Source organism: Penicillium rubens (genome assembly GCF_028828025.1).
Source record: "Penicillium rubens strain IBT 27055 chromosome Unknown utg000002l_segment0_segment0, whole genome shotgun sequence".
Lineage (NCBI taxonomy): Eukaryota > Fungi > Ascomycota > Eurotiomycetes > Eurotiales > Aspergillaceae > Penicillium > Penicillium rubens.
Genome location: NW_026890600.1, coordinates 133049 through 147634, shown reverse-complemented (window position 1 = coordinate 147634; position 14586 = coordinate 133049). Strand labels below are relative to the sequence as shown.

The following is a 14586-nucleotide window of genomic DNA, read 5'->3' as shown; positions in this document are numbered from 1 at the left end:
TCGTATCTCTGTGTTCGCGGTCCGGATTTTTAATGCGTGCAATGCATCGAGTGCCGAAGAATTCTTAAACCAATCAACTTGTGGATCTTCTACGGGTGACGCTTCGGCTTCAACGTGCGTGGTTGCTACATCGCTCTTCGGGAACCTACTGAATTGCAGCGGCCGACGGCGACGCACATTATGGCGGGGATGGAAAGCATCTACTCTGCTACCTATAGCAGTGTAAGTATATCTATAATTGAATATTTCCACCTCCCTGTCATGGGATTGTTTCCCGTGTTGAATGCGACCACAGCTGACATTCTCACACCCAGGTGCCCGTGTATGAGTTCAAGCTTGACACTGACAGTGTCATGAGAAGGCGAGCGGATGATTGGGTCAATGCAACACACATCCTCAAGGCCGCAGGGTTTGATAAGCCTGCACGAACGCGCATCCTCGAACGAGAGGTCCAGAAGGGGGTACATGAGAAAGTTCAAGGAGGCTATGGCAAATATCAGGGTATGCATTGGGATGTATGACGCCTGAAGGGAGACTTCAGATTACTGACAGGCAATGCTCACAGGAACTTGGATCCCACTTGCGGAAGGCCGCCAGCTTGCGGAACGCAACAACATCCTTACAAAGCTAGCCCCGATCTTCGATTATGTTGCTGGAGATCACAGCCCCCCGCCGGCGCCAAAGCACACCTCAGCTCCATCTAAACCTAGGGCGCCGAGGAAATCGGCCGCCGCAAACCGTGCCGCCGCAGCGGCTGCCGCGGCGGCTGCGGTGGCAGCTTCAGAGTCCATGAAAGTTGTTCAACCTCAGCGCAGCATGGGTCCCCCAACCATTCCACAAGATTCCTACGAAATAAATGCGGCATTCGATGATAACGAGTCAATTGGACACGCTACTATCGAATCATCATCAATGGTCGCAGACGAGGATATGCTTCAAATGTCACATGGGGGACGGAAGCGGAAGCGTGGAGTGGATGAGGCAACCGCTATGTCCATCAGCGAGCAAGAACACATAATCTACGGCGATCAACTTCTGGACTATTTCATGACCGTGGGTGATGCTCCAGAAGCAACACGCATTCCCCCTCCCGAACCTCCTGCTCATTTCCAAGTCGATCGGGCCATTGATGACTCTGGGAACACAGCACTCCACTGGGCATGTGCGATGGGTGACTTGGGCATTGTGCAAGATCTCCTGCACAGGGGGGCTAATGTCAAGGCTCTTTCGGAGCATGAAGAGACCCCGCTCGTCCGAGCTGTTCTGTTCACCAATAATTACGAAAAGAGAACGTTCCCGGCTCTCTTAGACATGCTTCTGGATACTGTCTCTTTCCGAGACTGGTTTGGTGCCACTATCTTCCATCACATTGCAGAGAATACTCGAAGCAAGGGAAAGTGGAAGAGCTCACGTTATTATTGCGAAATACTCCTCGATAAGTTATGCAAGACATGTTCGCAAGATGAGATACAAATGTTGTTGTCATGTCAGGACCAGAATGGAGACACCGCTGTCTTGGTCGCTGCTCGCAACGGCGCGTTTCGCTTAGTGAACATCCTTCTTGTGCATTGTCACCGCGCTGGTGATCTGGTGAATAATAAAGGGGAAACCGCTAGCAGTATCACACAGCGTTCTCAACATCATGATCATGACATCCCGCCAGCCCCATCCTCCGTCACCATGGCTAATGAACATATGGATGCTGAAGCAGCTGGTCTTGTGGGCGCAGATCAACAGTCCGTTGCTCCAATCCCGGATGCCTCTGCGACGTCTGAGCTCCTCTCCAAGATTGGAGCGATCATGGCTGAGGCTAATAAAAAGCTTGCTGTGACCTATGGAAACTCAAAAATCAACCAGCAAGATTCCAATGATGTCGCTAATCCTGAAGCGTTATATGAGCAATTGGAATCCGACCGCCAGAAGATTCAGAAGCAACTCTCTGCATTGGCGGCTAAGGAGGCCGAGCATGAGCGCAATGACGACCAGGCTGGTCGATACGAAAAACTGCGCGCAAGCTATGAGTCCCTTCTGGAGCAAATCCAGCATGTTCGGTTGGCCGAACAGTTTGCTATCACGGAGGTACCAAAACCTACGCCGGCGTCCTTCGAGCAAGATGAGTTGATGGCAAGGTATCGACTCGCTGAAGAGCTCTGCTCTGCGCAGAAGATACGTCGCAATGCTATCAAAGACTTAGCCCAACAAACAGCGGATGCGGGTGTGAGCACCAAGTTCGATATGCACCGCAAGCTGGTGGCTCTGGCGACCGGACTTAAAGAAGAGGATCTGGACCCTATGGCTGCGGAGTTGGCTGAAACGTTGGAATTTGACCGAATGAACGGCAAGGGCACCACTCCGGAACTAGGTCATCGACGATTACCATCCCAGAATGAGTCGGCCACTCACCCTGGACCCAGTGTCCCAGTGGATGCTTAGCTACCTCAAGGTCGCAGACCCATGGGCTCCATGTTTGATTATATTTCATGATTCATTGATTTTCCTCTGGCACACTATTTCAGCCAGCAGATACCCCGCACCTTCATCGTTTCTTTTCTTTTCTTTTCTACCTTTTCTTCGTATCCATTGTTTTAACCTTTCTTCATGTTCCGATGGCTCAACAGCAACTTGCCTACTCAGGTAGCTGTGATTCTGGGCCCCATTCTCCATCTGACTAGCATTCTGACCCGCAAGCAGATATGCGGGCACAGACTGTCTATCTCTTTTTCATATGTGTCTGTACAGACCATAAGAACGGTTGTACATTGTACATACAACGTGGGGGCAGCGGTTCCCGATTCCCTAAAGGGCGAAATGCGAAATACTAAGCCAGGAGGGGCTGAGATGAGATGTACGTTATACATGTATGATTCATTTAGGATGGCAAAAGGCGTGGTTTATACCAATTGATATCCAGATCTTCATGGCCCGTCATAAACGATAATCATGTTAGCTTCTATGGTACGATCTTACTAGACAGTTTCCTATGTAGTCTGCGCAATTCCACCAGATCATATCACTAGGGTCCTATATGTGATCTCTGAAAAACGCTACGGTACAAGTTCATCCCTCGCGTGTTCTATATCGTTGTAGAGCCATCTCTTTCGCCGACCAAAAAGTCCGCGAATTCCAAGGTTGTCAATGAACAAGATGATATTCCATTGGATTCATGCATTCAAGCCTTGGTTTATAAGCCAATAGGAAGGTACCATCTTCTTACTGAGCCGGGATCAAGCTTATTCAAGGTCTTCCATAAGATATTGGCCCCTATGTATATCACATCACATGTTATCATATGCAGTGTATCGCAAGAAAGCATGTGATGAGGATTGAAGAGTCTACTATAGATTTCTACTCCGCAACAATTTGATAGACAATATTCAGCGATTTTCTTGCCTCCGTGATTTTAGCTGGGTTTTGTTGACATTTTCCCGGGCTTCAAGCGCTTGTTGCACTTTATAGATCAAAAGCCGCTCAAAATCACATATGGTCTGTGAGGCAGTTCCTACGCTCCTGACCATCTCACAGTCGAAGGCGATAAAGGGACAAAGCCAGTGAGGGGATATTGTAGAAACCAACAGAGACACGCCTATATGTGCTAAAGAGCAGGAGAGCGACGAACCTGAGAAGACACGCTATACTACATGCAGAATTCACCCTCATTGTAGAATACGATGAACAGGGTTGTGACAATGATGATGAGACCTGATTGAGTTATGAATGAGAAGCAAACAAAGTCCAGGTAAACCCATTGGCTGGCGCCTGCAGCTTGGCATCAGTGACGAGCGGCTCCAGGGGCATTGTCAGGCGTCGATGGCAGCCACGTCGCGCCGCTAGTGGCCAACAGCCAATGATTTGGCTGGGGATGTGATGGGGGATCCCTTCAGGGCTGGGTGTGTCGCTTATTGGTCAACAGAACAAGCCAGTCAGATCTCCCCAATAGGTCTTCTTCTGTGATGCTGTCAGCTATGATCAGGCAGTCAGACAGAAGAAGAGGATATTGCCTAGAGTATAGGTAAACCTGAAAAAGCTTGAATTATCCCTGTTTTCCCCAAATATGAGAACAGAATAAAAGAAGATATCTAAGTGAGTCTCCGTTGAGATTCCCTCTCGAAGCGATTGTGTCTAGAGAAAAAGACGCTAGTACTCTTTGGGCCTATTGTGTTCGGTTACTGCCTTGGGAACCAGGCAACAATCCCCGCCTAGGCCATCCACCATCTTCAATCTCTCTCTCTTCTTCTTCTTCTCTCACAACCCTCCATCTAATCTTCGATTCTTTCTTTTCCTTTCCCCCCTGCATTCCTTCTTTCTCTGCAGCTCTTCTTGTTTCATGGAAAACTCCCAAAAAAGCATTTATCCACTTTGCAAATAGCTCCGATTAGTTCCGCCCCCCTGAGGAAAAACGTTGTGTTTGGCCGAGACCCGAATTCGCTGCATCGTTTTTTGATATCCAGTTCATCTCTTCGGCCGGATCCCTGAACTTGTTTTCTCCTCGGTTATTCGCACCGCACTGGGTTGTTTGGACGCGACCTTCAGTGTTTCAACCTTGAAGTCTTCGATCTTCGGTATCGCGTCAACTACTCTCTTTTTTTTATTCGGCTGGGATTTGCAGAGCATTTCCCCCCCCCCGGACATTATTATCTTTTCTTCGTGGTCTTGCTTCGTGCGTGGCCTTTTCTCCTCAAAAATATCCTCTTAATTATTTTTTCCCCGAGGTGTCTATCAACAGATCACCACCTCGGCTTCCTTGAGACCTATTCCTCGTGTTCGCGACTTTCAAACCCAGCAGGCCCGTACAGCTTGGTTCTTCTATCTTCTGCCGTCTTTATTGCTAGCCACTCGCTCGGTTTCTTTGCATATCTTCACCTGTGATTGGTACGTGTTGTTGCCCTCTGCTCCATCCGTTGGATCTTGCTGACCAGGCCCCGGATACAGAAAACCCGACTCTCGCGTCTACGTTTTCTTTTTCAGTCGTTGGATCTCGATATTGCAGACTTATTTCAGCGCTCGTTCTTGCATAGACACCATAATTCCTTAATCGCCGGAAAGTGAGCTCAGCTTTGTGGTTGACCCCAAACGCTCACCTCTACTCCGGACGTCAAAAAGATACCACTTGTCTTGCTTGCATTTTATTGCACATACCTACAATCCACCTCTACCAAACGAATATGAGTATGGACGCTGGCGGTCTTGCTCAAATGTCTTACAATTCTTCCTTCAATAATGGCAATTCCCTGGGTGTGCCGGGCTCTGGCTTCGCATCGCGCGGCAAAGGCTCTCACATCAAGCGCTTGAGTGTGCCTCCCCAGGTTGCTACCATTGACGAGTCCCAGGCATCGGCATCTGTCTCCACTCCGCGTACCAGTCGCTCTCATCTTTTGGCTGGACTGCGCACTGCTCCTAAGTCTGCGACGATCCCCTCCGAACATCAGCAGCGGAGTGGAATGGAAGGTGCACGATTCACTGGGTATTCCAGCCGAGGGACGGACCGGGTTCCACAAACTGCCACCGGAACTGGATTCCCACAGCACAATTACACCACGAATCAAAACGCGAACTCGCACCCCAGCAACTCGCACCACAACCGCATGATGTACACTATGCCGGAGCAGGTACTTGCACCTCCGACGCTTGAAATGGCTGGTGGCGATATCCCAATCGATGAGAACATGTACGCGGAATTGATGTCAACCAACCTGTTCCTTGCTGCCCAGCAACAACGTCTGCAACAGCAGTTGATCAGTGTCACTGCCGCAGCTCAGCAATTCCAAGGCCTGAACCTTGGGATGTCCCTCCCTCGGCAGCAACAGGCTCCTTCGCTCTCCATGCCTGGTATGGGATTTTATCAACAGCAGCTCCAGCAAGGCGTTCAGCCCATTGTGCAACCAGTTCCTGGTCAACCTGGAATGTTCTGCGTCTACAATCCTCTGACTGGCCAACAAAGCTATATCATGGATAACAACTCGCAGGAAGATCAGCACCAACAGTTCTATCAAGATACCCAGTCCCATGTTGGACAGCAAGTTCCCCAGTTCCGTGCAGAGATCTCTCCTCCTGCGGACTCCGCGCAATCTTCCATGCAATTCCCGCAGCCAATTTCTCCTCCAGTTGGCAGCCCATCTCCGCCCCACGAATCGTCTTTCAATGCACTCCGCCGAGGCCACCGCAAGAACCTTTCTTTCAACCCGAACATCAAGACGAACATTGATACCGCCAAGGCCAATGTGGGACCCGGGCCTAGGTCTGCTGCCCTGCCGCCGACACCGGCCACTGGAACATTTGGACCCGGTCAAAGTCGTGCTGGTGAGCATCCGATGCGCCAGCCCCGTGGCCCCCCCTTCGCTTGAGGAACTCGTGGCCAAGCCCACCTCAAAGCACGAAGGTAGCAAGAACTTTGCGACCCGTCAGCGACGTCGTGCCGTTCACAATCTTGTTCGCGCGGGGATCGAGCGTCGTGGCGACACACGCAGTTTTGGATACCATAGCAGCGGAGGGACTAACACTCCTGCGAGTGAGAAAGAGTTTACCTTCTCGGATGGCGATGATGCCACCGTGCGCAGCGGCGGAAGCCTCTCTAGCAAGCCCAGTCTAGGCAGCCTGCGAGCAGTTGCTAATGGTGCCATTGGGTCTGAGAGAAGGGAGAAGTCTGGCCGGGATCGTAAGTCTCCGGACAGCCCCTTCCACAGCGCCACCCCGACTAGCGAAGACGGTGGCTACTTTTACTCGAAGTTTGTCGATTCTCGCGGGGACTATGCTCCCTCGCCTAGTGCCAGTGGCACCTCGTCGCCCTCAGTGGCGGATGTTGTTGCTGGCCAGGGGCCGGTAGCCCAGGCACCAGAACGACGCAAGACGCCGATGCTGGTGTTGTCCAGCGCTGAAAAACGCAAGACACCCTTCATGTAATGCCAAACACAACGCGACAGCGACGTATGACCTTTACTTTCATGTTTTTTTTTTTTTTTTTTTGCCAAATGGGTTGGTTGGCCTTTGTCTTTTTTGCCTATCGAGTCCTGACCAAAATACCTCGATAGCGGCTGACCCTCCGACATTCCTTTTTTTATTACCGCTATTGCTGGCAACTTATGCCAAGGTTTATGTTTTTGTGACGAAAGACCTTGATTGGTCCGAAATGACTTTATTCTTATTTGTTTTCTTTTGCTTCTCTTTATCTTTATCCATTACGTTCGATCCTTTTGCCACCTGGCTTCATTACGGCCGGGGCTGGCCAGGCCAGACCGGCTATATTTTCTCGGAACAGGCAGGGTGAGCTTGAGACTGGAAGGGAGGCACCTGCGATGGCAAGTTGTCTTCTCTTCTTTTCTCCATTTGGCTTCTGATGTACATCTGGTTATGCACAGACAGCTCTGCCTGGTGCATTCTTTGAGCTCAGACCCTGGTGAATACATATCTTAGCAAGTGTCTGACCTTGTTTGAAGTATCTATCTTGTTTGGCTATGTTGTCATACTCCATGGACGTATGTAGTATCTAAGTAGTTTTTTTGGTCGAGCAAATCCATCGATTATGCAGATATGCTTCTTAGGTCCTACGGTAATTCTGATGTTGTCCTACAATGACCCACGTGGAACACCTGGTTACTCGGTCTGTTGAAAGAGTCATAGGTAGGTATTGCTCGAAAGTTATATGTAGGAAAGGCGTCTATGGTTGGTACTCCCTCAGGTTTGATGTTTAACCCTGTGACCAGAAAGTAAGAAAAGGAAGGCATAAACCATAGGTCAAAAGGCTACTACAAGGTACCCTGAAGAAAAGCCATCGGAGGTCGCCTTAACTGCTTGTGAAATTGATATCAATATGCAAGATGCGGCCGCGTCAATCTCGCTAGATCACATTTGAAAGTCTATAGTTTCCATGCACTATGTACCTCCATTCATAGACTCAGAGTCACAGAGTCCCGGAGTGTATGCTGATAGTTATGGAGGGTGGCTCCGAGCTCGGAGTAGCTGCATAACTATTTCGGTCTTTATTCACACTTTTCGTCAAAAGGCAAAATAAGAAGTGGCTATAAAATTTCACTGTAATGGGCTCACATCCCAAAGTGGCCGCTGTCGGTGAGGAAAGTGACGAGGTTTAATGACGCGGTTAGAGAGTAAAAGACGTGAAGGTCACATTCCAAAAGGAGGTAAATGTTGCTAGCTGCTTCTAACAGTATGTATATATATAGCTTAATGTCCGCCTACACGATGAATAGGGAAATACTCCCTTGGGGTGGGGAGTGGACACCATAAATAGTAATTCTAATATATACTTGGCTGGTTATGCCGGCACCAAACAGACCTTGGCATTGTGGGGGGTCAAAAAGTGAAATCTATTAGCCATTACCTACTTATGCATTTACCTATATGGTTTTGGCTCCGAAGTACGTGAGGTCTGTCTGGTATACCAAGAACCATGGTACGACCACGGCTTTAAAAAACCTTGACACAAACCCTAAGTCGACAAGTCTACCTAGGTATATGCCCAAGTACCTAGGTACTTAGGTATGCAAAAGTCAACCCATCAACGTCCACAGCCTTAGAATGTATTATCATAAAAAGGATGCCAAAAATACGCAAAGTGAGAAATTTACTATCGACAAGAGTATACTTTGGTCGAGGACTCAAGCCTAGGAATGTAAACGGCATCTTCCTTTTCTTAACGTGGAAAGTACAATGTCACAATGGGTAACTGCAGGGAAACGAAATATTGCCAGGCCACGCAAGAATCCTGGAATTAGAACAGCTTTATCTGTGTCTACCCGAGGATAAAGCAGCCGGACCTCCGTAGTACATGAGTCTCACATAGACAGGAGAGTATTTAGGCCCAATCTGCAGTCCGAGCTTAAGTATTGGTCCCTGCGTCCTTGCAGGTCACACCATTATCTTCGGTGCGGCTGGTCGGGGAAGAGGGCCGTGTGACTGAGAGGGAGGGAGAGGGTGGCACGGATGGTTGTGCGGTCGCATTGTTGCATAAAAGAATGAGATAGAGGTGAAAGCAAGACATGTTTAGTCAAGCCTTGATAGTTTCAATAGCGTAAAATGTCGATCTATTCCAGGAAGGGAAACAAAGGGGAGGATCATACCGGGTATAATTAACGTTTGATAACAAGCACTTCGGAATAGACGATCCTGGTCCTATCTGATACCCTAGAGGTTTTAGGAGACACAGTCACCTTGCACGGTACCCAATTGGAAGTACCATTCGATTGCCACACCCGAGAATCAAGTTGGGCCCTGGTTGTCTCCCCCTGACTGATATTCATGAGTAGCACGGATCCAGAACTAGTCAGCAGCCACATCTGTAAGCTTAAATCATCCAAGCTCCCCCTGACGTAGGTTTTCAGGCAGCATATGTTGGGTAATAATCATTACCTAGATAAGCATCTCACATCTTTAGGTGGCACAATGACGAGTGAGGAGCTCATGTCTGGGATATTGGTTGATCATGAAGGGGGTTGTTTCGAGGCCAATCAGGAGTACATGTGTGCTTGTTGAACTCTCCTACGGGCAATAGAAACAGTTCCGGCACTGGCAAAAGCAGAGACAGCAAACAATTTCCCCCGATATCAGTGTGACCTTTTCATCCGTGGTACCCTGTACATTGCTGGGACTGATCAAAAACCTTCAACATCCCCTCTGAAGACGGACACCGAGTCGGTCTCCGAAGTCTTCCGGATGTTGACGCGCGGTACGAGTACTCGCCTACTTTTCCGTGTAGATCTCGGTCGGGAAGGAAGGAGATAGCCAGCAATACCGATCAGATTCTTCCCGATGATGTGATCGGTATCTTCAGACCCCGAATATTGATGTAGATTATAGTATGCAGGTGGGTAGTAGGATAGATTGGGATGTAGTTCTCGACTGGTCGATTCAATAAGGAACTAGTGGAAAGCAGGTATCTTGCAGGTATCTTGCATAACGGAAATGTTTCGCCTGTCGGATGATTTCCCATGATGTCAAAGACACACAAGGTACAAGGGATGGCTTGGACTGGTTCGTAATCGCATTTCATACGTCAAGGACGAAAATAGAAGTAGAAGAAGGGGGAGATAAGACCAGATATTCCTTCTTAGTCAACATGAGAAGGTAAATCTACAACATACGCTAAAAAAAAGAGTTGCCCCACTGATCTTCTTTCAACCTCTGATCATGAAGATCACTCTTCAGCCAATCTCTCTCGATACCCACTCACACACACCCCCTTTGACCTGACGCGGCCATCAGATTCTTTTTTTTTTTTTTTTTTTGACGCGGATTTGTGGGACCTGGGCTTGTGAAACCCGTCTCTTTGACCAGGAGCTCGGTCCTCTTGTCTCTCTCTTTCCTTTTGGGGGATCTTCTGCTCGGCCAACGGTCGAGATTCGATGAGGTTCGACGATATATGATCCAGAACGTCGGTTGTGATGACAATCTGTTCCATTTCGGGTTAGAGAACCGGGTTTCCCTCGACTAAGGTGTCAATCTCCCGCAATACCCGCCAAGGGGGAATGTACCGTATCTATTCACCATTCCGGTTATCAGTTCCGTACCTCGGCTTGCTATGGACATGGACCTTGCCAGCTGATTGACTATCGTGGCAAAATGGCAAAACCCTTGAGGACCTGGCATGGGGATGGCGCCTCTACGGCTACACGGGGTCATCATCTCCCAAAAGAAATTCCCCTCCAATGCAGTCTCATTGGGCCTTTGACTCTTTTTGATATGGTCCGTGTGCTGCCCAGCAAGCCGGAGAAGTCTTTTTTCTCTCTTTTATTTTAGTCCTGTCTTTAACCGAGAGGATCCTCGTAAATAGAGGAACTCCTGCATCCCAGACTTCGTGTCCACTGTCTCTTTTATATTGATCTACCTTGCCTGACTTCTCTTCCCTCTTCCTCCGACGTTGCATATGTCCTTATTCTCCGATACAATATCCTATGCCTAGCTATGTACACATGACATAGTTATCATTCCTGGTGGGACTTCCTCCGATCTCAACCACCCCCTTCCCAAGAAGTTCTAGACTTGGCGTGCCGGTTTGTGCCAGTTCCTTTTTTTGCGTTGGCGTCAATATCTCTTCCTCGTTTCTGCTTTGTGTTTCTGCTTTGAAGGTGAGCTCACTATCTCTTTGGTTGTTGAAGACAAGATCCCGGAAACAAGAGCTTTCCTCATGTTATCTCACATAACTGACTGTTGCTGGGTTACAGTTGACCAGTCGGGCACATGAACCGCCCTATCCGTGCTTTTATCCAAGAGCTCGGTCACCCAGGGGGTCTGTGAGCTCTACTGAGTAACCAAAAAGTAGATGCCAATTTAAGAGAAAGGATTACACCAGAATGGCGGGAGGTTATTTTGACCTTCCGATCTCCCGCAGCGCCTCTGATGAAGGATCGTCAAGTCTATCAAGGTCGTGTTGCTTTGCATCATTACCGTCCAGTAATAGCTTCCAAGGCCAGGGCCAGCCAGTGTACCAGGTGCGAAACTTCAGTGACGCTAGTGCACAGGACAAGTATCGGAATGCAGGCATTCTGAAAACCACGAACCGCGTCAAGCTTACAGTCAGCGAATCCGAGCCGAAAGAACAACCTACTGGGTCCATGGTCGAATTCCGACTGGATCAAAGGGGCACCGAGCTGCCGCAAAGACCATTACCCACTGCCAACATTCCGGGCTTCCAGGAAAAGGTCTCCTCAAGCTCTCAGCTGGCACCACAGGTGGGAGGTGATCACTCTAGCGCATCAGTGGATGGTACCGGTTTGACGATCAGCACCAAGACTAGCTCCCCAGGAACTTTAGGAGAGTATCAGCTTGGGCAGGGTACGAATGACAAGGGGCGGGCCACCTGCTTCGCACATGAAAGGGCCCACAAGTTCGCATCCCTTCTCAATTCTCCCCATAATTCTCCGAAGCACAGCCCTCGGTGCAGTCTAGTGTCTGAGATTGGCTCCACCCCCGCTGAAGTGGTGTACCAGACTGAAGATGGAGATAAATTTCCTGTGTTAAGCTGCTCCGAGAAACAACAACTCTTCAACAACTTAATAGATGAACATGAAGCGGACTTCTTAGACGGGCGATCAATACCGCAGACCACCAGAGCCCATTATCTAGTGAATCAAATGTCACCTCGAGACCTCAACTTCCTGAATCGCCTTCGCCCTCAATCGCCCGGTTTGCACTCCAATGACCAAGATACCGCCAGCGAGGACAGGAACTCATACGAGTCTGCTGGACGGACGTCACATTACCGCGGAGGCATTCTTTCATCGCTGCTCAAGCTTTACGACAAGACTCGTCATAACCACAACCAAGATCGAGGACGTTATGGGCGATCTCGACAGGGGAGCTCCTCTGAGTTCAGTGGACGCGGCCTGTCCCCGGACTCTATTTGGAAACCGCAAAGGAAGTGGTACGATAAATCTACCGCTCGTTCTAGCATTTCCATGGCCGGCTCGTCCCGCCGCTCTGGCTCTCCCTTTGCCATGCTCACGCGGTCCCGCAGCAGTGGTGCTGCGATTCCCAGTCTAGGCCGCTCACGTCCCAAGCCCCAGCTTGAGGATGAAATTCATATCACTGTTCATATTGCTGATCTTCTGTCTCGACAACGGTACTTAATCCGGCTTTGTCGTGCTTTGATGAAGTATGGAGCTCCAACTCATCGGTTGGAGGAATATATGCGCATGACAGCTCGTGTCATCCAGATCGATGGCCAGTTTTTGTATATACCCGGCTGCATGATCATCTCCTTTGACGATGCCTCCACACACACAACAGAGGTCAAGGTTGTCCGGTCCAGCCAAGGTATTGATCTGGGTAAACTGGCCGATGTACATGAGATTTATAAGGAGGTGATTCACGATGTCATCGGGGTTGAAGAGGCAATACAGCGGCTCGATGAGGTTATGAAGAAGCAGAGCAAATTCCACCTCATGTTCCTCATCTTCGCCCATGGTTGTGCTAGCGCATCAGTCGGGCCCTTTGCCTTCAATGCTCGTCCGGTTGATATCCCCGTGGCATTTCTACTGGGGTGTCTCCTCGGAGTGTTACAATTGATCTTGTCCACCAAATCGAGCTTATATTCGAATGTGTTTGAAATCTCCGCCGCTGTCCTGACGTCTTTCCTTGCCCGTGCCTTCGGAAGCATCAGATTTCATGGGGAACCTCTGTTCTGCTTTTCTGCTCTGGCACAGTCCGCCATCGCCCTCATCCTACCAGGATACACTGTATTATGTGCGAGTCTGGAGCTCCAGTCACGCAGTATTGTTGCAGGCTCTGTTCGCATGGTGTATGCCATCATATACTCGCTGTTCCTCGGGTTTGGGATCACCATTGGGACTGCCGTTTACGGGCTCCTCGACGCTCAAGCCTCAAAGGAGTATACATGTCCCGCCAGCCCCATCCACAACGAGTACCTGCAGCGGTTTCCATTCGTGATCCTATTCACCGTATGCCTGGCGATCGTCAACCGCGCCAAGTGGAAACAGATGCCGATTATGATGGTAATCTCTCTGGCTGGCTACGTGACCAACTACTTCAGCGCCAAGCGCTTCTATTCTAACACTCAAGTATCCAATGCCCTGGGCGCCTTTGTCATTGGTGTAATGGGCAATCTCTACAGCCGGCTACGACATGGGCTCGCTGCTGCGGCAATGCTGCCGGCCATCTTTGTTCTCGTTCCCTCCGGTCTTGCGGCTAGTGGGTCTTTAATATCAGGTATTACTTCTGCGGAGGAAATGACCCGGTCCCCATATGCGGTTGTGAACAACGGAACACAAGGATTTGTCGACGCGGCAAAGAAGCTCTCAGCCGACGAGGCGAAGAATCAAAGCTACGGGGTCGTCTTCGATATCGGATATGGCATGGTCCAAATTGCTATTGGCACGACAGTTGGTCTCTTCCTAGCGGCCTTGGTGATTTATCCGCTAGGGAAGAAGCGCAGCGGACTATTTAGCTTCTAGGCCATGAAGCCCCCCGTCGTCTCTCCCTCTATCCTCTATTGCATCCACCTCTCATCTTGTTACGTGCATTGCTTTATCGCCATGCTCGGTCGAGTCTCTCGGGCATTTCGCATACGTGAACCCCTGAGGAACGGGAGTTCACTTGCTGTATTCTAGTTGTTATCCGTTCTATGAGGCTGGCGAATGCAAAGAACCACTGACCTCTTTGCTGCGTCTTCTCGATCATTTTTATTCCCTGTCCTCGCCGATCAAGTCTATATGACTCACTATCCTGACCCTCCAGGGCTCTCCGTCTGGACATATATAGAAGCTACGATTCTCACGAGTCACGACGAAAATCACCGAGGGCCTGCTTTCGCGTGTGCCTGTCTTGCCATTCTCTTTGTCCTTCTCCCTTGTGTCATATTGAATATCGAGATGGGAAGAACAAAACTGTATTGTCTGAGCCTTGTTTTTATGTATCTCAGCGAGATATTGAAACCATCAATTGACGGAGCAGAAATATGACTTTTTGTCATTGTTTATATACAGCAAACAGCCGTAGACCCTTGTAGATGTGGCATGTTATTGCGCAATAATCTATTCTAGTATAATAGCTGTGGATACAGATGTACATATGAGCTTCTCTCATGTAAGACCAGTATAACATCCAATAACCAGATAAATT

The 14586-nt window shown here is 49.3% G+C and overlaps 3 protein-coding genes across 3 annotated transcripts; all 3 read left to right on the top strand.

Moving 5' to 3' along the window:
* Positions 1-180: 180 nt before the first annotated feature.
* On the top strand, positions 181-2433 carry N7525_002505 (putative APSES transcription factor; the record flags this gene model as incomplete). The annotated part of the gene is made up of 3 exons (XM_061212342.1): positions 181-222; positions 315-501; positions 566-2433. The coding sequence occupies 3 exons, from the start codon at positions 181-183 to the stop codon at positions 2431-2433; spliced, it is 2097 nt and encodes a 698-aa protein (XP_061069363.1).
* A 2729-nt stretch (positions 2434-5162) lies between these two features.
* N7525_002504 (uncharacterized protein) lies at positions 5163-6897 on the top strand (the record flags this gene model as incomplete). The annotated part of the gene is made up of 2 exons (XM_061212341.1): positions 5163-6235; positions 6318-6897. 2 exons carry the CDS (start codon positions 5163-5165, stop codon positions 6895-6897), a joined length of 1653 nt encoding a protein of 550 aa, XP_061069362.1.
* A 4403-nt stretch (positions 6898-11300) lies between these two features.
* Positions 11301-13919, top strand: N7525_002503 (threonine/serine exporter family protein; the record flags this gene model as incomplete). The annotated part of the gene is made up of 1 exon (XM_002559891.2): positions 11301-13919. One exon carries the CDS (start codon positions 11301-11303, stop codon positions 13917-13919), a length of 2619 nt encoding a protein of 872 aa, XP_002559937.2.
* Between the last annotated feature and the right edge of the window lie 667 nt (positions 13920-14586).